Source organism: Aotus nancymaae, unplaced genomic scaffold (genome assembly GCF_030222135.1).
Source record: "Aotus nancymaae isolate 86718 unplaced genomic scaffold, 86718_ANA_hifiasm-v0.15.2.pri h1tg000036l, whole genome shotgun sequence".
In the NCBI taxonomy this organism is placed as follows: Eukaryota; Metazoa; Chordata; class Mammalia; order Primates; family Aotidae; genus Aotus; species Aotus nancymaae.
Window position 1 is genome coordinate 73,425,185 of NW_026988450.1, and position 26,174 is coordinate 73,451,358.

Consider the following 26,174-nt stretch of genomic DNA (forward strand, 5'->3'; position numbering starts at 1 on the left):
TCGAGGGAGTTAAGCTTATGGCAAGACTATTACCAAAAAGGCTTATGGATAATGATACAGTTCTGGGGACTTGGGGCAGGACTCAGGTTGCTGAGGAAGATACTGGAAGGAGCAGCTTTGTTAGGAAGTCCTATAGAAGGAATGCTGTGAACTTCCTAGGACATCTGGGATTGGAAGAGGATGGTGAGACACCAAGAAACTTCCATGGTACATGATACAGATTGTGTGGCCACTACATTTGCTACTAGTCTGGCTATCACCACGTGCCTGCCAGCCTGTTGAGGGTGGGCTATCATAACTAGCAGAATCATTGCTTACCTTCCAAACCGGGTTTTTTACAGGGTGAATATACAATTTTTGAATCATAAGCAGAGATGACTGAGTACTGGTAATACGATTTTACTGAAAATCTGGAGTTGCACAAATAGTTCTTTAGAACATAAAACTACATGGATTTATACATAACAGAGTCAGCATTTATGAGAGGCAGTAAAAAATGTGTTCTGCTTCTACATGATAGAAATTGCATGTAATATCATGATTTAAACAATATCAGTTATATTGACTAATGCCATGAGATATATCTTACTCAGAATGTCTGACGTTTCCGATAATGGAGGGCAAAAAACACAGTTATATGAGCAACTGAGTTTCTTTTCATTTTCAAATTTGTTTTAGTGATGGTGGGAAGATCTAAGGACAATCTTTCCATTGAAGAAGTAGAAAAAAGTTACAGCACTGTTCTGAACTCATCAAAAATGAAATTAGGCACATGTGCTTCAGCAACCTGAAAAATTAAAAGAATTAAATTACTCATATTTGAACAATTTCAAAATCTTTATACGAAAAAGAAAAGATATCCTTGGAGCAAGGTGAATTACAGGGAAGAGAAGACTCCCATGGGTGGACTACTCCTTGAAGCAGCCCCTTTCTGTTCCCAGTGCCCTCTAGACTAGAGTCTCATTTCTTGGCGCTGCTAACATTTGAGGGGATGCAGTACAGCTCTCCCGCCTCCAAACGTGAGCTGCTTGGCTCTGAAAGGCACCTTGATCTGCAAAGAATGTTCACACCTCTGGGAAGTACTAACAAGTACTCAGGTCACCTAACACACTTTATTAACTGATGACCAACCAAGGAAGAACAGGCTGTCTAGCAAGTGATGGGGTTGGAGAGGTAGGCGAAGGCAGGAATGAGACACCAAGGCCAGAAGGGGAAGAGCAGGATGGCCCTGAGGCATGCATTCCTGAACCGTTGTTAGGCAAAGCTCCGAGAAGACTAAATTGGGCTGAGTTGGGTGAGTATGTAGAGCTAGGTGATCTCCAAGGGCTGGAGATGAGTATTTTTTAGAAGCAGTGTTTAATTTTTTTTCTGATCATAAAGGTATCACCTGCTTATTAGAGGAAATTTAGAAAATGCAAAAGAGTATAAAAATTATTTTTATAGGGGGTGGAGGGCAAGGCGAGGGAGAGCATTAGGACAAACACCTAATGCATGTGGGGCTTAAAATCTAGATGACGGGTTGATAGGTGCAGTAAACCACCATGGCACATGTATAATACCTATGTAACAAGCCTGTACGTTCTGCACATGTATCCCAGAGCTTAAAATTAAAAAGAAAAAAAAATTCTTTTTAAATCTTAATCCCTTAGAGAAAATAAAAACTGGTAACTTTTGTATTGAATTCTTCCAGTTTACATACACACACACACACACACACACACACACACAATCAAAATTAGGATCACATAATATCGTGTCCTTTATTTCTGCTAAATCTTATATTATGAACATCCTTGTGCACATATCTTGGTGAACTTTTCACATATATCCAGCAGGTAAATTCACAGCAGTGCAATTGCTGGGATTGGGGTAAATATATTACAAATGTTTTTAAAAATAGATAAAGCTGGCTGGGTGCAGTGGCTCATGCCTGTAATCCCAGCATTGGGAGGCCGAGGTGGGTGGATCATGAGGTCAGGAGATCGTGACCATCCTGGCAACATGGTGAAATCCCGTCTCTACTAAAATACAAAAAATTAGCCGGGCATGGTAGCATGCGCCTGTAGTTCCAGCTACTTGGGAGGCTGAGGCAGGGGATTCTCTTGAACCCGGGAGGTGGAGGTTTTAGTGAGCCAAGATCGCCACTGCACTCCAGCCTGGTGACAGAGCAAGACTGCATCTCAAAAAAAAAAAAAAAAAAAAAAGATAAAGCTAAATTGCCCTCCTAAAAAGCTGTTAATATACATATTGATTAACAGCACTGAGAAGTCCCATTTCTCCAAATGCTTCTAAGTAATGGGGGCCCAACATTTTACTTTTCACCAGCCTGATGGGTGGAAACAGTCATTTTCTTATTCTTTGGATTTTTGTCCCTTGAATCTAAATGTTTGTCATTTGTATTTCCTTTCTTGAAAACTGCCTATTAATATCCTTTGCCCTTATTCATCTTTTTACAACTGGGTCATTACTATTGTTCTATTGTTCTAGGATGTCCACTCCTGCAACTTCCGCCTTCTGGGTTCAAGCGATTCTCCTGCCTCAGCTTCCGCAGTAGTTGGGATTGCAGGTGCGTGCCACCACACCTGACTAATTTTTTTCTATTTTTAGGAGAGACGGGGTTTCACCATGTTGGCCAGGCTGGTCTCGAACTCCTGACCTTGTGATCCACCCACCTCGGCCTCCTAAAGTGCTGGGATTATAGATGTGAGCCACTGCACCCGGCCCACATTAACCCTTTATGTGTAATTAATTTTGATAACACAGAAGATGTAAAAGGGACTAAGTTGCTATTTTTTATCTGTGTGATGAACTTATATCTATTGACTAATATTCCTTTCTCCCTTAATTTGAGACACTACTTTTCCTTATATACCACTGTATGCACAGGATTTGTTTCTAGGCTACATATTCTTGTTCATTATTTCTTCTATTCAGTTGCATACCAGTACCGCCCTATCTTGGTTTTTATAGTTTTATAATATTTTAATACTTGATATAATGTTTTAATATCTTTTTTTAAAGTACTTGCCTAAGTCCTATGAAATTTTTAAAAATATATTCTTTGAAGTTGAAAAAGTACCTGAAATCTTGATTGTAACTGCAGTAAACCTATAAACTAGAAAGAGCTGTTATCTCTGTAATATTCGAGGACCCTCATTCAGAAACATGGGCTTTCAAATTTTACATTTAAAATTTTTATAGTTTTTAAATAAAGTGTTCTTTCATATTTCTTATAGAGGTTATTCTTAGCTTTATTATTTCCCTGTCATTTATGTGAATAGGTCCTTTTTCACACTGTATTTTTTAACTGATTAGTCTATTTATTTTGTACATTTATTCTGTAGCCAGCATGCTTTCTGAACTCTGTATTATTTTAATAGTTTTTCACATGATTTTATTGGGTAGTCAAGGGAGACAGTTATCCAGCAATCCCACTACTGGGTATCTACCCAGAGGAAAAGAAGTCATTATTTGAAAAAGATACTTGCACATGCATGTTTATAGCAGCACAATTTACAACTGCAAAACTGTGGAACCAACCCAAATGCCTAACAATCAATGAGTGGATAAAGAAACTGTGGGATATACATATGATGAAATACTACGCAGTCATAAAAAGGAATGAATTGGCAGCATTTGCAGTGACCTGGATGAGACTGGAGACTATTCTTCCAAGTGAAGTAACTCAGGGATGGAAAATCAAACATCGTATGTTCTCACTGACATGTGGGAGCTAAGCAGCTATGAGGACTAAAAGGCATAAGAAAGACACAATGGACTTTGGGGACCTGGGGGGAAGTATGGGAGGGGGACGAGGGATAAAAGACTACAAACAGGGTGCAATGTATACTGTTCGGGTGATGGGTGCACCAAAATCTCATGAATCACCACTGAAGAACTTACGTAACCAAATGCCACCTGTACCCCAGTAACTTATGGAAAAATAAAACAAAAAAGGAAGACAATTATATCTCAAATAATATTCTTTTTTCCAATGTGCATTTCATTTTCATTTCATTTCTTATGGTCTCTCACACCTGGATAACAAAAGTAGTTGCGAGAGTCTGTATCGTTGTCATGTCACTGTGACAGTCCTGGTTTTAATGGGAATGTCACTAGCATTTCACTATTAAGTACTAACATTGCTAGTTAATTTAAAAAGTGTATCTTTGGCTTGTGTTGTAAGAAAGTATCTTTGATTCCTAATCTACTAATTTTTAAAAATCAGAAATGATCTTCAGTATCTACTCAAAGTGTTTCATATGTCAGTATCGAGCGCTCTACTTTGAGCTAAAATTTAACAAAGTGGAATTACTAATGAGAAACGAAGAGGAAAGAATGTCTTAGCAGGTAAAAGGTAGTCTGTCATTTTTGGAAACAGTGATCACATACACATTTAGCTGTGGCATGAACTTAACTGTACTTGTTGTGAGAACCAGGCCAGTGGAGAGAGAAAGAACAAACCACACGTGATTCTTTCTCTCCCCTGGCCACTTACGGAATTCTCTCCTGGCTTGCCCATTTCACTTAACTCCTGAACCAGGTGAATTGCTGACAGGAGTACATGCTGGAGAGGAAGAAGGTGGGGAGGGGCATTGTGTTAAACTCTGCAAGGCATTTCCCATGGTGGAAAAGGCAGGGACATTTCAGCACTGGGGGCAGAGCAGTGGCAAGAGGTGCAGAGGCATCTGCTGTGAATGGCCCATTGGACTTCACTCCTAATGAATCCAGGGCCACTATTATTACTATCTTTTTACAACTGGGTCATTACTATTGTAGTTTTTTTTTTGAGACAGAGTCTCTATAGCCCAGGCTGGAGTGCAGTGGCACAATCTCGGCTCACTGCAACTTCCACCTCCTGGGTTCAAACAATTCCCTGCCTCAGCCTCCCAAGTAGCTGGGATTATAGGCGCCCACCACCACACCCAGCTAATTTTTATATTTTTAGTAAAGGTGAGGTTTCACCATCTTGGCCAGGCTGGTCTGGAACTCCTGACCTCGTCTACCCACCTTGGTCTCCCAAAGTACTGGGATTACAGATGTGAGTAAGCCACGCCCGGCCAATATTGTTCTGTATTATCTATCACTTACCCTCCTGGGTAGCTTTGTGTACCGAACATAATCCTCCAGGAACAGAAGAGCACCCACAACATCGGCAGGTATTTCAGGTATCTTCTGGCTGTAACAGAGAAATCAATTAACTGCTTTGCACATAATAAGCCCTTGGTCAGAATACTGAAAGAGTAAATTACCAACAGATTATCTAATGAAGTCAAAGATGAACAAAAACATTAAGCATGCTGTTGATTCCCATCAAGTCATTAACCTTGCTCATATATTTTCAGGAGCTTACCCTATAGGGTAAATGTGAGCTTCTCTATATGGTTTACGTGGGCCTTTACAACACAGTCCCTGCTATCTGCCCAGACTCATCTCCCTCTGTTTACATGATTCAACACCTAGCAGGTCCCAAAGTTTCCCATCCCTGCACACTGATTTGAAAGTAAATTTCTAGACATTGTTTGAGTCCCAGGTTGGGTACTTCTTCTCCTGTGGGATCCTCTCTGATTCTCCAGGGCTCTCATAATACTTAGCAGCATTCTCCAAGCCTCTGAATTTTTCAGTTGTGTGCTGGCTTCCCGACAAGAGTATCAACTCTCAAGGGCCTGGGTCATGTGTCCATCTTCGTATCTCCAGCATCTGGAATTGTGCCTGGCATGTCCTGCTTATTTGAGAGTATCAAATAAATATAGCATCTAGCAATTTTTCATATGGGATTTTACTCATGTATTCATTCATTCAGCAACTACAGTCCGAAGGACTATCCCAGAACTGGGAACACAAGCAAAGTACATGCCAGTCTCTTTATAGAGCTAATGTTCCCTGTTGTTTACATCAAAATGAGTTTTTAGGTGTTAAAACTATTTCCAACTTCTGTACCAATTGGCATTTTCTAACGAACAAATAATTTTTGGTACTATTAATAGATTACCGGTTAATTTCGCTGATGAACTGTTGCCTTTGGAAGGGTTAAGAGTGACTGCACCTGGAAAAGTTCTCCCTGCTCTCAGTCTTTCCGTCTGTGACCAGGGCTGTATTTGCTCTGCTTGGAGCGAGAGAAAGGACAGAGTCCCCATGCATCTGCATGGTTACTTAGCTCTGCAGATTCAAAAGCCTGAGCTACAGCTGGTCTCCTGTAGCCTGATCACCACCCTCAGGGTTGCCAGTAACATGCTGAGTCACACTTAAGCCTTTACTGCCATTAGTGAAGAAGAAATAGAAGGACCTGTCCAACTTGACAAGCAGGGAGCTATGACTGAGATAGCCAGTTGTGTGGAGGTTACTTGCTAATCATCCCCACACCACCTGACCTGGATCCTGGGCCAGATGCGCTAGGTTTTTATGAGCCTACTGCTTTCTTTGTCAACTGATCTCACTTTGTGATTGTTACAATTTCACTTTTGAGATTTTATCTTTGAATTCTCTATTTTTCAGTTGTTAAAAACTATGGTTTTGAAGCAAGTCTAAATATATATCCCAGGAAAACACCAGTGTTTGTTGTTCAGTTCATTAATTAAGATGAGGAGGAACTGGCCTGATGGCAGCTCATGGGAGGAAGCAATACTGGAATTTAGAAAGAATACAAAATCAGTATGAGCCACTGGTGTGCACTGGATGTCAAGAACCCATCACTGCAGAGCTGAGATCACGCCACTTCACTCCATCCTGGGTGACAGAGCAAGACTCTTTCTCAAACAACAACAACAAAAAACCCATCATTGCAATTGCAGCTGCTCTACTGTCCACAGAGGGCCCAGAATGAAGAAGTGTAATACCCCTCTACGCCAAGAGGAGGGCTGTGCTTGGAATCTCACTACTAGTTTGGGAAGCCACATTTTAAGATTGTCAATAACAGACTGGAACACCCAGAAGTCTCTTGCTATGGTGAGTAGCCTCTAAACTGCAACACATCAGGAAGAGGTGGAAGGGGCTTATCTAAACAACGAGAAGAACCAAGACAGATGGCATACCAAATTGGAAGTCATGTTGCAAAGGAGGTAGACTGCATTTATTCCGTATGATTTCAAAGGGTAGAGAAAAGCTCAGTGAGTAAAATATCCAGAGACGTAGGCTCTAATAATCACAATCAGGAACTTTCTAATGAGAACCACACTTAGTCAGTGGACTGTGTGGCCCAGAGAGGTTGCAAGAGCCCCATTGGTGAGTGTTCTAGCAGCGGCTGGATGACGACATGTCAAGGATGTCTTAGAGCTCACTCATGCACTTAGTGGGAGGTCAATTAAATGACCTCAAAAATCATTTCCAGTTCTAGGAGTCAGTAGTGTTTTGTGTGGACTTAGAAGATTGCTTTTATTCATTTTATTTTTTTTTTTTTGAGATGGAGTCTCACTCTGTTGCCCAGGCTGGAGTGCAGTGGTGCAATCTCGGCTCACTGCAACCTCAGAGGCCTCCCGGGTTCAATGAATTCTCCTGCCTCAGGCTCCCGAGTAGCTGGGATTACAGGTGCCCACCACCACACCCGGCTAACTTTTGTGGGTTTTTTTCTAGTAGAGATGGGGTTTCACCATGCTGGTCAGGCTGGTCTTGAACTCCTAACCTCAAGTAATCTGCCCACCTTGGCCTCGCAAAGTGCTGGGATTACAGGCTTGAGCCACTGTGCTCAGCCATTTTAATTATTTTTTAAGTTACATGACCAAGTGGACATGATAAAAAAGGTTATTTAGCCAGGCTGACCCTTTAGGATACCAGAGAAGGAGGCTCAGGACCCAGCATCTCATGGAAATAACTTTTTTTTCTTTATCCCAGAAAAGCCACATTTAGGGGCAGGGAGGAAGAACTGGCAGGAATTAAAGCTTTATAAGTGCTGTATCAAATAGCAACTCCTGTGAAATTTGCTTCTCTACAGGCAGACACTGCCCAGGCTTTGACACTGACATGTTTTCTGAATCCCACTGAAGTGAATGGAATCATCTCTTGGCAGTGGCCCAGCAGGAGTTCAGGGTCTCGCTGAGATTGAAGAGCTGGATCCAAGACTGCAGAGGAACAGGGCTACAGTTTCTTCCCCATGGCAGTTACTAATCATAGTCCTGAGTCACTCCTGGAAAATCACTGTGAGTATACCTAATGGAGTTCCCCTGGCAAGGTGACTAAGGAGGGGCACAGCCATAATTGCTCTAAACAAGGAGATATGCCCTGACTTGCTTTACAGAGAAGGGTGAGCAACCATTTCCCAGCTCTATGAAGGCAATAAGAAGAGGAATTTGGCAATGCGAGGTTTAAGTTAGGTTTTGTGACATGAAGTCCCCTGTAGTCACGGTTGGTCTTCTGTACCTCGTACACTGCTCCACCGTGGAGCAGATGAACTGACCGATCAGTGCCAGGAACTGCTCGGTGTACCGGGAATGGAACTGCTTCAGCAGAGTGAGCAGTCCCAGGACAAGTGGCGGCCAGTCGACCGGGTCGGTTGGTTTTCGGCAGACCATCCCTGCAAGGGAACAAATTGCAACAGCACATGAATATTAATTATTAACATATTAAATGTTAACGCTGTGAAGGTCAAAATGTTTGGGGCCCATATCCTCACTGGCAGATGATTTTTTGGAAGGAATGATAACTCTAGGCCATATTTTGAATCAGCCACAGGACTGGTGGGGCTTTCCAGTGGTCTGAAGGATTCAAAACCAATAAAACAGTTACTAAATTTTGTAATTATCATTACTGGTTCTTTTGAATTATTCAATTAACATATACTATTATAGCAAATTTTAAAGATACAGATAAATGCAAATGAGAAAAAAAAATCACTATAACTGACTTCTGTTAACAGCACCATGACATAATAGATACCCTGGACTACTATCTTAAGTGAAAAGCTGGATAAAATATTTTTAGAGTATCTTTAAACAAATGTTGAGTATTTTATATATAATATATATTATATATAATTATTTATATAAATAATATAATATATATTATCTATATATATTACATTATTTATATATATATATAAAAGAATCTGCAGAAGTTAAGACAGTGGAAGAAGGACATTTACAAAGTGAATGAGTATCAAAGCTCACCTTTACACTAAAGATTTTTTTTTTAATTGGAGATGGGATCTTGCTTTGTTGCCCAGGCTGGAATGCAGTGGCTATTCACAGGTGCAATCATAGCACAATATAGCCTTGAATTCCTGGGCTCAAACTATGCTACTGCCTCTAAAACAATGCTACTGCCTCAGCTTCCCGAGTAGCTGGGACTATAGGTGTATACCACTGTATCTGGCTCTACACTAAAAATTTCTGCTGAAATGTGGAGACCCTGAAGTCTGCCTAGATGGCTGCATGGGAAACCACACAATGTTGAAAAAGAATAATGTCGGAAGACTTAGGTTGCCTGATTTCAAGATCTCTATACAGTTTCAATAATCAAGACACTATGGCATAAGAATAGACAAATAGATCCATGGAACAAAATAGAGAGTCTAGAGACAGTCCCACCCTCATATGAGTAATTGAATAGCCATAAATATACAAAATAATTTTAAAAAAGATAAATCTTTCAATAAATGGCCCTGAAACTGGATAACCTTATAGGGGAACAATAAACCTTGACCCCTACCTCACACTGTACACAAAGAACAATTAGAGATGGACCACTGGCCTCAATGTAAAAGCAAAGTCTACAGAACTTTTAGAAAAAGTATCGAAGATATCTTTGTGACCTTGGAGAAGACAGAGATTTCTCTGTTTTTTGAGATGGAGTCTCACTATGTCACCTAGGCTGGAGTGCAATGGTGTGATCTTGGCTCACTGCAACCTCTGTTTCCCAGGTTCTACCAATTCTCCTGCCTCAGCCTCCCGAGTAGGTGGCATTACAGGCACATGCTACCATGCCCAGCTAATTTTTGTATTTTTAGTAGAGACAGAGTTTCACTATGTTGACTAGGCTGGTCTCAAACTCCTGACCTTAGGTGATGCTCTCATCTCAGCCTCCCAAAGTGCTGGGATTACAGGCATGAGCCACTGTACCCAGCCTGGGAGATATTTCTTAGACAAGATCAAGAGGAATAATTATAAAGGAAAAAAATGGGCAAATTGGACTCTGTCAACAGTAAAAACTTCTGCTCATTAAAGTTACCAGTAAAAAAAAATACATAAATAAGCCATAATTTGTGAGAAAATATTCTCAAAACGATATATCTAACAAAGAACTTGTATCCATAATATATACATAACTCCTACAACTCCGTTAATAAGAGGGCAAACAATTTAGAAGCGAGCAAGACTAAAACAGGCACTTTGCAGAGAATATAAGGAATGGCCAATAAGTACATGAAAAGGTAGTCAAATGATTAATCATCAGAAAAAGGCAAATTAAAGCTGCAACAAGATATCATACATACCCATCAGGATGGCTAAAATGGCCATCCTGTAATTACAGGCCATGCCTGTAATCTTAGCTCTTTGGGAGGCTGACGTGGGTGGAACACTTGAGGCCAAGAGTTTGAGACCAGCCTGGCCAACACGATGAAACCCATCTCTAATAAAAATGCAAAAATTAGCTGGGCATGGTGATGCACGCCTGTAGCCTGTAATTCCAGCTACTCAGGTGGCTGAGGCAGAACTGCTTGAACCTGGGAGGCGGAGGCAGCAGTGAGTGGAGATTGCACCACTGCATTCCAGCCTGGGTGACAGAGTGAGACACAGTCTCAAAAAAAAAAAAAAAGTGGCTAAAATGAAAGTGACTGATACCACCAAATAATGGTGAGGATGTGGAGTATACATATACTCACTCTTGGTGAGAGTGTAACTGGCACAACCACTTTGGACAAAGGGTTGGCAGTTTCTTATCAAGTTAACTGGTTAGACAGACCCTCAGATCCCATATTTGGGTTCTTGTGAAGACTGGGAAATCTCTTCCTCAAACCAGAGAAGCCTAAACAAGTGATCCTGAATTACCTAACGTAGGCCTTGGCAATTCAGAACATGGAGGAATAATCCTAATAGGATTCAGTATGGAAAGAGAATCCTTGGCCGGGCGCAGTGGTTCATTCCTGTAACCCCAGCACTTTGGGAGGCCAAGACAGGTGGATCACGAGGTCAAGAAATGTAGACCATCCTGGTCAACATAGTGAAACCCCGTTTCTACTAAAAAAATACAAAAATTAGCTGGGTGTGGTGACGTGCGCCTGTAATCCCAGCTACTTGGGAGGCTGAGGCAGGAGAACAGCTTGAACCCAGGAGGCAGAGGTTGCAATGAGCTGAGATCATGCCATTGCACTCCAGCTGGCAACAGAGCGAGACTCCCTCACAAAAAAAAAAGAATCCTTTCCAGGTGGAAAGCAAAAGTGATGTTAACAACAAACACCAGGCCCAGTATGCATTTCTTAGGTCAGTCTTGAGAACAGTGTTTATAAGGTTAAATATATGTTTTTAGGATATACAGTTTCAAGGCTCTCTTTATAGTTTCGATAATCAAGACACTACTGGCATAAGAAAAGATAAATAGATCAATGGAACAGAATAGAGAGTCTAGAGGCAATCCCACCGTTATATGAGCAACTGAATATCCACAAAGATACCAAACAATTGTTCCTTCCTCGGTCCTACTGTAATTTAGTTCCTATATTAACACATCAGTCTTACTGATGAGAAGAATTAGTCAGTTATAAACACTACATTTCTAGGATACATAAAGGTTTTGTTGTGTTATGTTTTAAGATCTGGGAATTCCATGGAGAGTGCTACTTTCCATAAGCAGCTTTACAATCAAGGTGCCAGACGTAGGCCTTGGCAATTCAGAACATGGAGGAATAATCCTAACAGGACTCTGTATAGAAAAATAATCCTTCCTAGGTGGAAAGCAATGAATCATATACACAATGAAAAAAAATATTATCTTAGAATGAGAATAGTTAACAAAGAGTTATTCTTTAATGAAAAGAAGATTCGTTCTGTACTGACAATTCTTCATCATCAAGAATCACATATTCCTATTGAATAATAACATAGAGAACAGAGAGAGAACATGAATCTCTGAATCTTGAGATGAACCTTTACATTATGCTTGGGATGGTCCTTTAAATTTATTTTGACCAATATTTAGAAAGGGATTCAATACCTGTTGGGCACTCAGTTTGCGGGTAACTTGGCCAAAGTAACATAGGTGATAAGTGGTGGGGCCAGAATCCAAACATATATTTGTTCCCTCCCTCCTACAGCGAGTATTTATTGAAGACATCATTCTCTACCTTCTGTGACAATCACAGGCATTGTCATGGAAGCAGTGTCTAGAATCAATGACTACTTTTGAATGAGAGAATAAAAACATTAAAGAGATCCCACATTTTCACCCTGAAAAAGCTTATGAAATAGGAAAGTACTATAAGGAAGAAACATATTTAGAAATCTCTAGTTAAGAAAAAATAACGATTACATTTGTAGAAATGTTCTTATAATTTTTTAAAGTAAATTAAAGTCTATAGTGGATTTTTAAAAAATTCATTCAGTTAGATACAAAGTTTGAAGGCAGAGGAAACACTTGCATACCTATTATGTAACTACAAAAATATTCTGACCAATGACAAAAATAAATTAGGGTTATATTCCTGGAGAACGAAAGCCTTTGGTGTCTCTCGTTTGTACTGAATATTTTGACATATAATCATACATAAAATATTAGATGTTCATATATTCATATTAGTCTCATGTCCTTAATGATATTGTTACTTTTCCCATCATGGTTCCAGATACACAGCTGGCACATGCATCTAAGAACAGAACATCAACCAAAAGAAGTTTCCTTCACACCATCATTAGCTACCTAGACATTAAAGAAGAAAATCAAAACAAAGGTCCCTCACATTCTATAACCTGGACAATGAACCCTTACCAAGGTGTACCATATTTTAAACCCTTATCATGGTGGCTTATGCCTGTAATCCCAGCCCTTTAGGAGGCCGAGGCAGGTGGATCGCATGAACCCAGGAGTTTGAAACCAGTCTGGGCAATATAGCAAAACCCTGCCTCTACAAAAAATACAAAAAACTAGCTGGGTATGGTGGTGTGCGCCTATAGTTCCAGCTACTCAGGAGGCTGACATGGGAGGATTCTTGAGCATGAGAGGTCAAGGCCATAGTGAGCTGAGGTTGTACCACTGCCTCCAATCCGAGTGACTAAATGAGATCTGGTCCAAAAAATAAACAAAACAAAATATATAAGTATACTTAAAAAAAAAAATAAATCTAGGCGGGTGTGGCTGCTTATACCTGTAATCCCAGCACTTTGGGAGGCTGAGGTGGGCGGATCACCTGAGGTCAGGAGCTTGAGACCAGCCTGGTCAACATGGTGAAACCCTGTCTCTACTAAAAATACAAAAAAAATAGCCAGGTGTAGTAGTGCGCACCTGTAATCCCAGCTACTTGGGAGGCTGAAGAAGGAGAATTGCTTAAATCTGGGAGGCAGAGGCCGAGACCGCACCACTACACTCCAACCTGGGCAACAAGAGCAAAACTCCATCTCAAAAATAAATAAATAAATAAATACATACATACATACATACAAATAAATCCATTGTCTACAGTTCATAAAAGGGCATCATATTTCAGAAGCATAAAGACTTGAATTTCATTAACACAAATTTAACTAAGAAAAGATCTCATATCTGACATAGGCATTCTATACAAAAAGCTATTTAGTTAGATGTAAATCTGTTGGTAGTGTTACTCACTGCAAAGAATAAATGTCATACATACCTAGATTTTTGGTGTATTGAAGTTTTGGCAACTGAGCGATCAAAAATAGGAAGTTGACAATTGGAAAATAGGGTAAGCGCTTTGTTGTTATGTATATCTGGGAAGAGAAAGGTAAGAAAAATGGATGGTTAATTCATACTGCACGGTACCACAGAACAGGTTTCCAAGTGAAAAGCTTCAATTTTACTTCAATTTGCTCTTTGGCCTTCCTGAAACATGGATGGTTCCATTCATTTGCTGCCTTCAGAGTTTTATTTAACACACCTGGCCCTGCCCACATAAATACCTGTATCACAATTTGCCAAAAACAGTTTTGCTTAGAGTGACATTCCCCCTGAATCCTGTTAATGTCATTAATAAAGAGAGGGAGGAATGAGTGATGAGCAAGAATGGGAGGGGAAGGCAAAATGAAGAGCAGTGGAGGCAGAGCTGGAGGGGAATTCAGGGGGAGTGTAGGAGGAAGAAGAGGAGGGAGAGATGGAAGAAGGAAGAAGGCGAGGAGGAGGGGGAGAGTGAAGGGAAGAGATCTGTGTAGCAGTGAGTGGTGGTATCTAAGTAGAAAGAAAGCAAAGTTCTTCTTTGTCATTTGCTGTCCCCTGGGCAATGTCACAGAGCAGTCGCTCTTCCAGATATCACAGCAGAAACTACAGTCAGGGAGTACACAGCCAGGTCCAGACTCCCAGCTGGCTGACTCCGCAGGAGACAGGGTAGCACACGGGTCAGGAGCACGGGCTCTGGTCAGACTGCCTGGCTCCTCCACTTGCTAACTACAGTCAGGGAGTACACAGCCAGGTCCAGACTCCCAGCTGGCTGACTCCGCAGGAGACAGGGTAGCACACGGGTCAGGAGCACGGGCTCTGGTCAGACTGCCTGGCTCCTCCACTTGCTAGTTAGCTTCTAATCCTCAGGTTCCTCACCTCATAATGGCATCTTTCATAGGGCTTGTTGTGAGATTAAGTGAGATCATCCATGATGAGGGTTAAGAGAGTACACTTGTTACGTAGTAAATATTCAAGACATTAGCTACTATTCAGGTTTATAATCTTCTTCTTTTTTTTTTTTTGAGGTGGAGTCTTGCACTGCTGCTGCCTGGGCTGGAGTGCAACGGTGTGATCTCAGCTCACTGCAACCTCTGCCCTCCGGGTTCAATGTGATTCTCTTGCCTCAGCCTCCAGAATTTCAAATTTTATAGATTTTAGAAAGATAATATAGGGGATAAGGTGATGCACTATAATCAAAATCACTATAATCAAAGTCTGCATCAAAACATTTGAATGTTTATAGAAAGGAAGATAAATAGTATAAGCAGCCTTATGTCAGCTCAGGATAGATTTTGCCACCCTAAGAGATCTGGCACTGAGTTACGAAAAACTTTCAGTTCTTAGAGGTTTTCTGAGCTCAGAACTGCAGGAAAGAGTTTGTAGTTCCTATGATGACTGGATATTAGTGGCAGCCCCAAGGGGAAGCACCTCTGGGCAAGACAGATCAATGCTACCATTTTGGGTTTGCTGGGTCTTGATGATTGAACCGCAAACCCCAGTGAAACCCAAAACTAATCTCTTACACTGATGCAGCACCTTTCGCTTTGTCAGGACCTTTCACTAGCGCTATAGCACTTGATTCTCACAGACCTGAGCCAGGCGGGGAAAGTGTGATGATTGCTTAGAAAGGGCAGGGAACTGAATGGAATGAAGGCTCTGGGGTCTGAACCCAGGTTCTCCTGGTATCTCTGCACAGTGATCTGTTACCTGGGCTAAATCCCCTTTGTACCATTCTGTTCCCCTATCCCCACCATTATATATTTTAATTATTCACCTTATTCAGTGGGTTGTGAATGCCAGCTGCCTCCAGATAGGCTGTGATTTCATATAAAAGTGTGTTGTCTTCTTTGGGATAAGGAAGTGAAGGGTCCTGATAGTGGGCTTCAATGTCTGCTAGGAGAGCCCTAAATGAAGAAAAACCCCAGAGATAAACATTAGTGATTAAATAGATTTATACAAGAGTTAATTCAGGCCAGTGACGTAACCTTTTCAAGCCTCAGTTTCCTCATCTGTAAAATGAGAGCTTGATCCCTTTAATTCTCAATCCATGCCTATGATTAGTTTTAAGTGGAAAATTTGACCTAGAATTACTTTATCTTTTGGAATCAACCTCAATTAAATGCATTCACCATTCAAATTTTCATGAATTGACTGAACTGTTCTTAATACCTGCTTTGTCAAAAGCACTGACTTAGTGAGTGAGAAGCAGGGATTATTTATCTGTAAGTAGGCAGCCTCAAATGACAGCAGGTTGCTGGTGAGGTGGAGGATATGAGTTCCCTCTGGGACAGGCCTCCATAACCACTCTTGGTAATCAGCATATTTCCAACTGTCCTCTGGATGATGAGTGATCAGCCCTGTAGAAAGCCAGTTGTAGATTTTGGTATTAATTGCTTTCTAAAATCTGTGCAAGTATCTAGCAGTGTGTCTGGTGTGTCTCTCACTCACTCTCTCTAATGGATTCATTTATTCAGCTGACAAGTATTGAATCATGTGATCAGTAAATGTCAGCTGAATAAATGAATCAGTTAGAGAAAGTGAGTGAGATAGAGATACACGGAGGGGACAATAATGAGGAAAGAGGCTCCTGAAGACAGATTTGATTATCCATTGGCAAGGAAGCCTATAAATTCAGAACTCTCACCTAAAAGTAACTTAAAAGAGTGAGAACTGTGCTTAGATGAACAATTCAAGCCCACAGATGGCTGTTTCAAACCCTGGCACTTACTTATTGAGATTCTCCAGAGCAGCTGCCAGATGTTTAGAATCAAACCGACAGGAATAATTTAATTCATTGGCAATCTGTTGTCTCAGAATCTGCATCTGCCCAACCTGTGCACAAGCAAGAGAAAGAACAGGTAGTATATTCAGGCATTTCAGAGTGTCAGTGAGGAGGTAAACACAAAGATGGCAATTCTTCTCTGGGCCTTCACAACACTCTACAGAAAAAAAAAAAAAAAAAGGATTTCCTGGACTGATCTCCTGGCTAAGACTAGCACTGGACCTGATGGAGCACCAGAGGCCCTTCAAGGAATGTCTGGATGGACTCCCATACCCCAACCTCAAAATACCCCAAAGTCTATGATTAACAAAGTGATCTATTAATGTTCAGTTGTTCATGTATCAAAGGTGTCTTTTTTGAAGCTCTATTTTTGACTTTTTGTAGTAAGTGCTCCACGTTTAGTAGCTGCTGTGAGAAACCTTACTTCCTTTTCTTTACCCTAAATGGAACTTTCTCAAGTCCTAAGAATGCCACTAGACCTTAGTATTCTCAAACTGGGTGAATATTAAGTCTGTCCACGTCACTCAGGATTATAGGTTATATAATTACCTGGATTACAAAATAATCTACATAAAATCTTTCATGAAAATTTTAACAATGATAGCCCCTTAATCCAGGGGTTCTTACATTTTATATCTGATATGGTTTGGTTGTGTCCCCACCCAAATCTCATCTTGAATTGTAGTTCCCATAATCCCTATGTGTCGTGGGAGGGACCCAGTGGGAGGTAATTGAATCATGGGGGCAGTTACCTCCATACTGTTCTCGTGATAGTGAGTTCTCATGAGATCTGATGGTTTTATAAGGGGCTTTTCTCCTTTTGCTCATACTTCTCTTTCCTGCTGCCATGTGAAGAAGGACGTTTGCTTCCCCTTCCACGATGGCTGTAAGTTTCCTGAGGCCTCCGTAGCCATGCTGAACTGTGAGTCAATTAAACCTCTTTCCTTAATAAATTACTCAGTCTTGAGTATGTCTTTATTATGTGAGAATTGACTAATATAGCCTTGGGCTCCTTTGGGAATCTGATGAAGCCTATGGATACCATTTCAGAATAATGCTTTTGAATGTACAAAATAAAACATAGAAGATAACAGTGGAAGCCAACTGTAATAAAATATAATTAACCATTCAAAAAACAAATCTGTGATATAGAGTTATGCTAACATGGTGAATTACTATGGTAATTTAAAAGTAGCTATGAGCATAAATGATATTTGGAGATTATCTACAATGGTTGGATGACAGGAAGTGATCTTTGGGTCAGGCTTGAGAGAGTTCAGTTTGACCCCATAATGTTGTCTACATCATAAGGTCAATAGCATACTCTAACTTTTTCTGCCTATAAATGTCTTATTTTCTACTCTAGACAAGGTATTCCAGAAAGACTGGCAAAGGGGAGTGAGGGAGTAGGGGAGAGGAGGGAAGCCAGCATTATCATGCAAGCACAATAAGGTGGAAAAAAACATACTTCCTCTGAGTTGCTGGGGGCAGAGAAGAGTTAAGGAAAAGACAGTGGCTAATGCCTGTAATCCCAGCACTTTGGGAAGCTGAGGCAGGCTGATCACCTGAGGCCAGGAGTTCGAGACCAAGCCTGGCCTAAATGGTGAAACCCCATCAATTATAAAAATTAGCTGGGTGTGGTGGTGGGTGCCTGTAATCCCAGGTACTCGGGATTGCCTGAACCCAGGAGGCAGAGGTTCCAGTGAGCCAAGATTGTGCCACTGCACACCAGCCTGGGTGACGGAGCACGACTGTTTCAAAAAAAAAAAGAAAAAGAAAAAGAGAGTGGCCTTCTCTAAGAGTGAACAAAAGTTATTTAGCTGAATAGAGCTTATAATGGTCAAAAGTGTTAAATGACCTCAGATGTATTATTTTTCACCGCTATTCATACATTTTATTCTACTTATGTGAAAAAGTCAATCCAAAAATGCTATTTATAAACAAGAAGTCTTTAAATTTATAGAGTAGCATTATTTAAAAATTAGAATGCAGCAAAGCCAAGAAAATAGTAGGTTCTTTCAGGCCATGTAAAAATGACCCAGAAACCCTGTATCTGGCCCATATAATTCTTTGCTTAATTTTCTATGTCTAGTATACTCTATGTCAAGGATCTTCTCGAAAATATCAATCTAGAACTGGAAATAGAAATAAAGTCAGTTTAATATAACTTGCTCTCATTTAACGCACAGTCTTTCTGAGTGACATTTTCCATTTTTGGTACTCGCAAACTTCAAGCTTTAATAAGCTGCTGGAGAGGCTAAGGAGCCTGGGATGGACGAGAAACTTATTTTACCTACTCACTTGCCTCTTTGAAGATATCTGGCTTACCATTCTTTCTCCAAGACTTTTCTAGAGTTGCACAGCTGAGTATAGCAGCTACTAGTCACATGTGGCTATTTACATTTAAATTAATGAATATGAAATAAAATTAAAAATTGTGTTTCCCAGTCCCACAACCCACATTTCACGAGCTCAACAGCTAGACAGGGCTAGGAGCTGCTGTCATCATCAAATAGCACAGAACATTTCCATTGTCGTTCCTGATCATTAACACTGGCTCAGTGACTACAAGCACCCTAATTCAAGACAAAAATACAAATTTGTCCTTGGGACCTTTATTTAAAGATCACTGACTCAGACACAGTCATGTGGCTGTTACTAATTACTGGCAACTATAACCAAAAAGGGTCTATAACAGCTACTGGACTGACAGAACCCTCTGGTGGACAAGGGGAAAACCTTCCAGTTTCTTGGAAGAATCCGTGTAATTCCCCTAATGTCTCCTACAGAGTTGGGACTCACAACTGTCCAAACTTGGGTGATTTTTTATTCCTCCTAAAAGGTTTTCCAGCAATTAGAAACTTGGCCTGGGATGTGCTCAATATCTGACAATCATGAGGCGAGGGGAAGGCAGACTCACATCACCAGAGGACATCTAGCAGAGCCACGGGCTCCTTGTCTTACCCGTTCTGTTTAGTGATCCAAACAACAACAACAACAACAACAAAAACTACTCACCAAAATTATGGGAAATATATTGTGAATGTGGCTGAGGTATCAATGAGTGCTGTCTCAATGAAACTTATATAACTGGGAATCAGAGAATGGAACTTTTCAAAATTCCCTTAGCATTCTAGAATTCTAGACTTTTCTACAGCATGTGACACTTTTAACTGCAAATCAGTTTTCCACTTGGAAGTCTACTCTTTTCTACTAGACTGTGAGTTGCTTTCTGAGGAGACCAGTTGTGTTTCATTTAACTCTGTCTCTCACAGCAACTGACAATGCCCTGGGTTTAATGGATGTGTGAGAACGGGCTGCTGATGATCTCAGATGATCAGATGATAAGAGAAGATTCAGAGAAGATGCAGGGGTCCCTGGGAGCTCCTGCCACTGAGTAAAGGCAAGAAAGTAGGTGGCTGGATTCTAAAATAAGTCAGATTTCCACCCAGCAAATTAATCTCTTCATTTGTGTTTCTTATTCATTTCCAATGTAAGAATGCTTTATGCATAGTATAAGGATAATTTATGCCCCAAAGAACCTGGCTTCCTAACATCTACGCAGACACAAGACGGGAGAAAGACAATGTTCTGTTCTATCAGCAGCTTGGAGCAGATGAGGTCTGTATAAATGAACCTGTTATATAAGGAGGGAAGTATTACTGTGTAAGGAAAAGTTCCATTTTTATATATAAAAGCACCTCTAGCCAAAAGGTATTTTACAAAGCCAGTTTTCTTGAACAAAAGGAAAATGCTAGGCTTCTAAAAAGCCTAGTCAAGAACAGCTCCAGAAGGGATATAAACAAAATGAATTTTAAAATAATGATAAACTGAATTATGAAACTATTTTTATTTAATGACGAAAGAAGAGTAGCTTTCTTTGGGCAACAAAGTTACAAGAAATTGAAAAACTAAAAAATGTAAGTATTGACTGTCACCCTCTCTCCCACAACATACCTTCATTATAGCTTCAAGGTATGCAGTCCAAATCTTCTGTGTTTTGGCAATAGCGGAAAAATAAATTTTATTTGAATTTGCTGAAAGGTGAAAACATAATTTTCTCTTTAATATATTCAAAAAGGCTACAGTGTCATCCCCACCTCAGGCTAGTTTTTAGGAGACTCACCTACAATACTTTTTAGGGGGCTGACAGCATTCATGAGGGTTTTTAAAGTGTCCTGAACAGTTCTGTCTCTCAGAATAACTTTCTGGAACATACTGAGGAAATTCTAAAAACAAAAACGCATGGTCAAAGAACAAAACATAATGAATTAAGCAAACAAATACACCAGTCACCTAAAACACTATGCAGAACAGAGACTGGGCCTAAGTCACATAAAACCTCTAAACAGGATGACAGCAAAAAGAAGCAACTTCAGGTTCCTGTTAGAAACATTCCTTGCTAGGAAAAGTCACTGGTTTCAAAGATTAAAAAATCTTATCTTCCCAAGTTGAAACTCACAGAAACAGTCTAATCCTACAAAGTACTATACTGGCCAAAGAAATTTTAGTTTATTCTCAGCTCTTATCTATGCAATAGGTATCATATGTCTAAAGTCAGTATAAGAAATCATGGGAGAAAAGTTAAGTTATGTTCTTGCCTCTCCCCAGGGTGGCAGAAAACAGGCATGAAAGTCAAAAGGCTCACCTGTAACTCTTTTACGATCATAAAGCACAGAAGCCTGTCTAAGCCATTCAGACCAAAAGTCCCCAAGGTGGTCTGGATTTCTGAGAAGAGGCGGCTGCTGGTCACTTCCTGATGAGTTTTCATATCATACCAAGTGTTCAGCTGGTCTATGTGACACGTCATTCTAAAATGAAAAGAATGCAAAGATCCCAGAAAGGCTCAGAATTCAACCTTGTTGAATGTTAGGACTCAACAGGACATGGGGCACCAAATTATGAAGAACGGCAGTTACATGATCTGTGCTTTCTAATCTCTGTATTCAGGCACCCAATGCATCTTCCCAGTGACCACCCAAGGGAACAGGAAGGTAAAATTCAGTCGGACCCCCTTTTCCTGCCCTGTGTCATATCATTGGTTTGAGTCACTTATTTCCATTGAGTTAGGCTGTTGACTTGGAATCATGCTGAGCAGACAAGGTCAGGTTCATCTGTCAGGCTGGAATACTTTAGAGCCCACTTATCTCTCTCTGTGGCCTTCCTTTAAATTTCCAGTTTGGAGCAAAAACAAGGCCTTGTGTCATTTCCATTTGGTAAAAAAAGGAACTTAGAATCTCCACACGCTACCTAACATTTGAGACTATGATGACAAAGCCATTTGCTTTTTCCTCCCAGTTCCTTCAACTTGCAGATGACATCTTCTGGTCATCTCCAAATGATTCCTTGTAGACTCAGAAGTGTGACGATGACAATGACAATAACCAACCAACCATATTTACTGGGCATTTATTATGCACCAGGTACTGTGTATGCTAAGACCTTTTCATGTGTTATCTCATTTCATCCTCGTAATAGTTCTGTGGAACACAAACCACTTTATCCTCATTTTATAGATGAGATAACTGAGGCTCTCATAGGTCTGACCACCACCCTTAACACCATTTCAATGGTTTTCAAACACTGAGAGAGGGACCCTGAATCCGTGGTGGAGCTTGTTTGAAATAAAGACACCCAGCTTCCACTCCTGGAGAATCTGATTTAGTAGTTCTCGGGGAGAGCTCCGGCCTTTGCATTTTCAGCAAGCTCCACAGGTGACAACCTACTGTCCAAAGCCACCACATATCTTTACCAGGAGGAGGCTTGAGGAGCTGAAAGAGCCTAGAAGCAAGGGAGGTTTAAACCAGGAAGTAAATGGGGAGAACAAAACAAGAGGATTCCCAAACTGCATACAACTTCATCTGCTTGCTTCAGAGAGTTCTGCCACCAAATATACTTTGATACATCACTGAAGAGGTCCCCAATTCTGATGATAAAATTTATATATGATGTGGAAATTCTGGTCACACTTAATCTGCTCTGCCTGTATTAACAGGGCACTGGGTAGTTTTCTAAAAAGGCTTCAGTGATTGAAGGGTACCAAGAAAGAAGGAGCTATACAACTTTCGAATCACTTACTGTTTTTGTCCCATGAGTCAAAATTCCTTATTTCTGCTGGAAATTTTGGAAGAAGGTTATATACAGTTTGTCAACTTTCATAAGTTTTGAAGGACAAAATAAGCCTGGATTAGAAGATAGTACAAAGGATCCAGGTCCTAAGAACATTTAACTCACACAAGGTCAACTACACGTGCTTGGGCGGACAGAGAACAAGAGAATAAAGAGTATCGCTTTTTCCCTGGGTAACTCCACCAATCCTCCTGCTCAGTGAGCCTGTGCCCAGGGGTAGACATGAGAACCTGCTCTTCCCCGAACTGGTCTCAGTACCAACAGCTTCTCCTGAGGCTCAAATGAAGAAAAAGGAGGAAATGTGGCTCAGCTGGACTTACTAGAGGCAGCATGCTAGTCTCTGCCATGGTACTTACCTAAAATATTCTCAGGAGCAATTTTAATTAAATGAGATTTTCATCCAGTTACTGCTGAAGGTAGAGCCCACATGACCTGTATGTAGACTGTGACTTCTGTATACAAAGCTATGCAGTCTGCCCTTCACAGTACAGTGCTTAGGAGCTGGGCTCTGGAGTCAAAGGGCCTAGAGTGTATTCTGGGTCCACCATTTATTAACTGTAATGCTGGGCAAATGACTAAGCTTTTTTGTGCCTCAGTTAGTTCATCTTTAAAATGGGTATAAGAATAACGCCTATCTCGTAAGATTGCTGTAAATGGGTTAATGACTGGATATGTATAATGTGCTGGGAAGAATGCATAGGTAAGCGTTCCATAAACATTAGTTGTTATTATCAAAAGTGCTATGAGAGTAGATTCTTATAAGGAGTGCACAACCTAGATTCCTCACATGCAAAGTTCATGCTCCTATGAGAATCTAATGCTGCCACTGATGTGACACAGGGTGGACTCAGGCGGTAATGCTTGCTTGCCCATCACTCACCTTTTGCTGTGCAGTCTGGTTTCTAACAAGCCACAGACCCGTATCAGTCTGCAGCCCAGGGGTTAGGGACCCTTGTCCTAAAGGGTCAGAATATGAGTTGACAAGTGCAGGACCCCCAAGACTGGAACAGGGGCTGTGCCACAGGGACAGGGGTGCAAATGAGACTGCCTATGCTTTTCAGGACTCTGTAGAATTCAGATATACCTACTTAGGGTCTGTGATCCGCAGGATTTCTCTGCAGAGTCTACCAATAAATGTTACAGATTCATCCACAGAGGTAAACTTGGGTATTGGAATATGAGTGGACTGGTACATGCTTTGCCAATCTTGAATCTAGAAAACAAAACCATCAATATTTAGCACACCTTTGATAAGATAACCTAGTTATCCCTTTTCCACATAATTTTACAAAGATAATACTGCATAAAGACTGACAATAAAGGTTCTTTGTATTTTGTTTTTTTTTTTTTAGATGGAGTCTTGCTTGGAGTGCAGTGGTGTGATCTCTGCTTACTGTAACCTCCACCTCCCAGGTACAAGCGATTCTTTTGCCTCAGCCTCCAGAGTAGCTGGGATTACAGGCGTCTGCCACTATGCCCAGCTAATGGCATAGAGATGAGGTTTTGCCATGTTGGCTAGGCTGGTCTTGAACTCCTGATCTCAAGTGGTCCTCCCACCTCGGCCTCCCAAAGTGCTGGGATTACAGGTATGTGCCACTATGTCTGGCTAATTTTTGTATTTTTAGTAGAGACGGGCTGGTCTTGAACTCCTGACCTCAGGTGATCCACTTGCCTTGGCCTTGAAAGCGCTAAGATTACAGGTGTGAGGCACTGTGCTTGGCCTGGTTTGTTTTTTATTTTAGAGACAGGATCTTGCTCTATTGTCCAGGCTAGAATACCATGTGCAATCACAGCTTGTTGCAGCCTAACCTCCTGGGCTCAAGCAATCCTGCCGCCTCAGCCCCCAAGTACGTGGGACTACAGGCAAGAGCTACTGTGTCTTGCCTGTTCCTTGGTTTTGAAGAGGAAACTTCTAAAACTGCATTAATAATAGTCTCCCAGAATTGCCACATGTAACATTTATTAAAAAAAAAAAAAGTTTGTGACAAGGTGAAGTGACAAAGGAGAAGTGAGAAGATGAGCCATGGGGACTTCTGGCTTTCTGCCTTATAAGTTGACATGCATCCATGTAAAAATCCAAAATATCATAAGGCTGGAATAGACTTAAACTTTGGAAAATGTCACCCAAATCATGTCAGTTCCCAAATAAAAACTTGCAGAGTGGCTCCTTGTTCATTACTTACTAAAATCAAACTTCTCAGTATGGCTTTTGTGCATTTGGTGCTCTTTTTTTACCCAACTAAAGAAATGGGCAAAGGATTTTTTATGCACATTTTTCCAATGAAGACATACAATGGCCAATAAGCTGTTCAACATCATTAGTCATTAGAGAAATGCAAATCAAAACCATGATGAGATAACTTCATGTGCACTAGGGTGACTATAATTTTAAAAAATGGAAAATAACATGCATTGGTTAGGACGTGGGGAAACTGGAACCCTTGTACACTGCTGCTGGGCATGTAAAATGGTGCCATTATTATGGTACAGTTTGGCAGTTCCTCAACAAGTTAAGTATAGAACTACCCATTATAGGTCCCAGTATAAACTCTGCCAAACCCAACTGAAAGGAGTCCTAAAAGTCTTCTAAACTCTCAATCACGTGGATTATAACAATTACAACAAACAGCTTCATTCTGTAGCCATTTAATGATGTCTGTCTTCTTGGACAGTGAGCTCCCACAGGCCAGGTGCCATGTCTACTCCTCTGCAACCCTCCTGGCTCCTGAAGGTACTCTGAATGTACTGAGACTATCCAGTGTTTACAGATTTTTAGGAAATAAACTTTCTTGTTGGCATTTCTGAGGTTTGGGGTGTGTACTTTAAACATGAGAAATAACAAATATAGTCAAAAAATTTAAAAATTATTAGATACCTTTGTTCTTAGGAAGTTATTACACTCTTGCTCCACATTGTAATTTATAATACGAGACACTTCTTCCTGCCAAATCTTCAGACCATAAATATTGACATAGTCCTGTATGTATTCAAAAGAACGATGGAATCCATCCATGGTCGCTCCCAACTCTTTCAGCTTGGGCATCAGTTCACTTGGCTGTGGAAAAGGGGAAACATAAAGCTCTTATAATGGAGTAAGCTGTCAACTATTAATACTAATATCTACACTAGACTTTAAATAGTATAGCAGGCTGGGTGTGGTGGCTCACACCTGTAACCCTAGCACTTCGGGAGGCTGAGGCGGACAGATCACTTGAGGACAGGAGTTTGAGACGAGCCTAGCCAACATGGCGAAACCCTGACTCTACAAAAAAAATACAAAAATTAGCCAGGTGTGGTGGTGCACACCTGTAATTCCAGCTACTTGGGAGACTGAGGCAGGGGAACTGCTTTAACCTGGGAGGTGGAGGCTGTACTGCACTCCAGCCTGGGTGACAGAGCGAGACTTCATCTCAAAAAAAAAAAAAAAAAAGGCCAGGCACAGTGGCTC

At 40.8% G+C, this 26,174-nt stretch overlaps 1 protein-coding gene across 1 annotated transcript in view; it reads right to left on the reverse strand.

Moving 5' to 3' along the window:
• Window positions 1-383: 383 nt before the first annotated feature.
• WASHC5 (WASH complex subunit 5) overlaps window positions 384-26,174 on the reverse strand; it is a 68,544-nt gene continuing 42,753 nt past the window's right edge. Inside the window, exons 19-29 of the mRNA XM_064384580.1 lie at window positions 25,602-25,781; window positions 23,815-23,939; window positions 21,246-21,408; window positions 20,724-20,826; window positions 20,555-20,634; window positions 16,544-16,647; window positions 15,590-15,719; window positions 13,775-13,871; window positions 8,353-8,506; window positions 5,092-5,179; window positions 384-787 (exon numbers count right to left, since the gene is read on the reverse strand). Coding sequence (XP_064240650.1) covers window positions 731-787; window positions 5,092-5,179; window positions 8,353-8,506; window positions 13,775-13,871; window positions 15,590-15,719; window positions 16,544-16,647; window positions 20,555-20,634; window positions 20,724-20,826; window positions 21,246-21,408; window positions 23,815-23,939; window positions 25,602-25,781 — 1,281 coding nt within the window. The 3' untranslated portion in view covers window positions 384-730. The remainder of the gene's footprint in view (window positions 788-5,091; window positions 5,180-8,352; window positions 8,507-13,774; window positions 13,872-15,589; window positions 15,720-16,543; window positions 16,648-20,554; window positions 20,635-20,723; window positions 20,827-21,245; window positions 21,409-23,814; window positions 23,940-25,601; window positions 25,782-26,174) is intronic.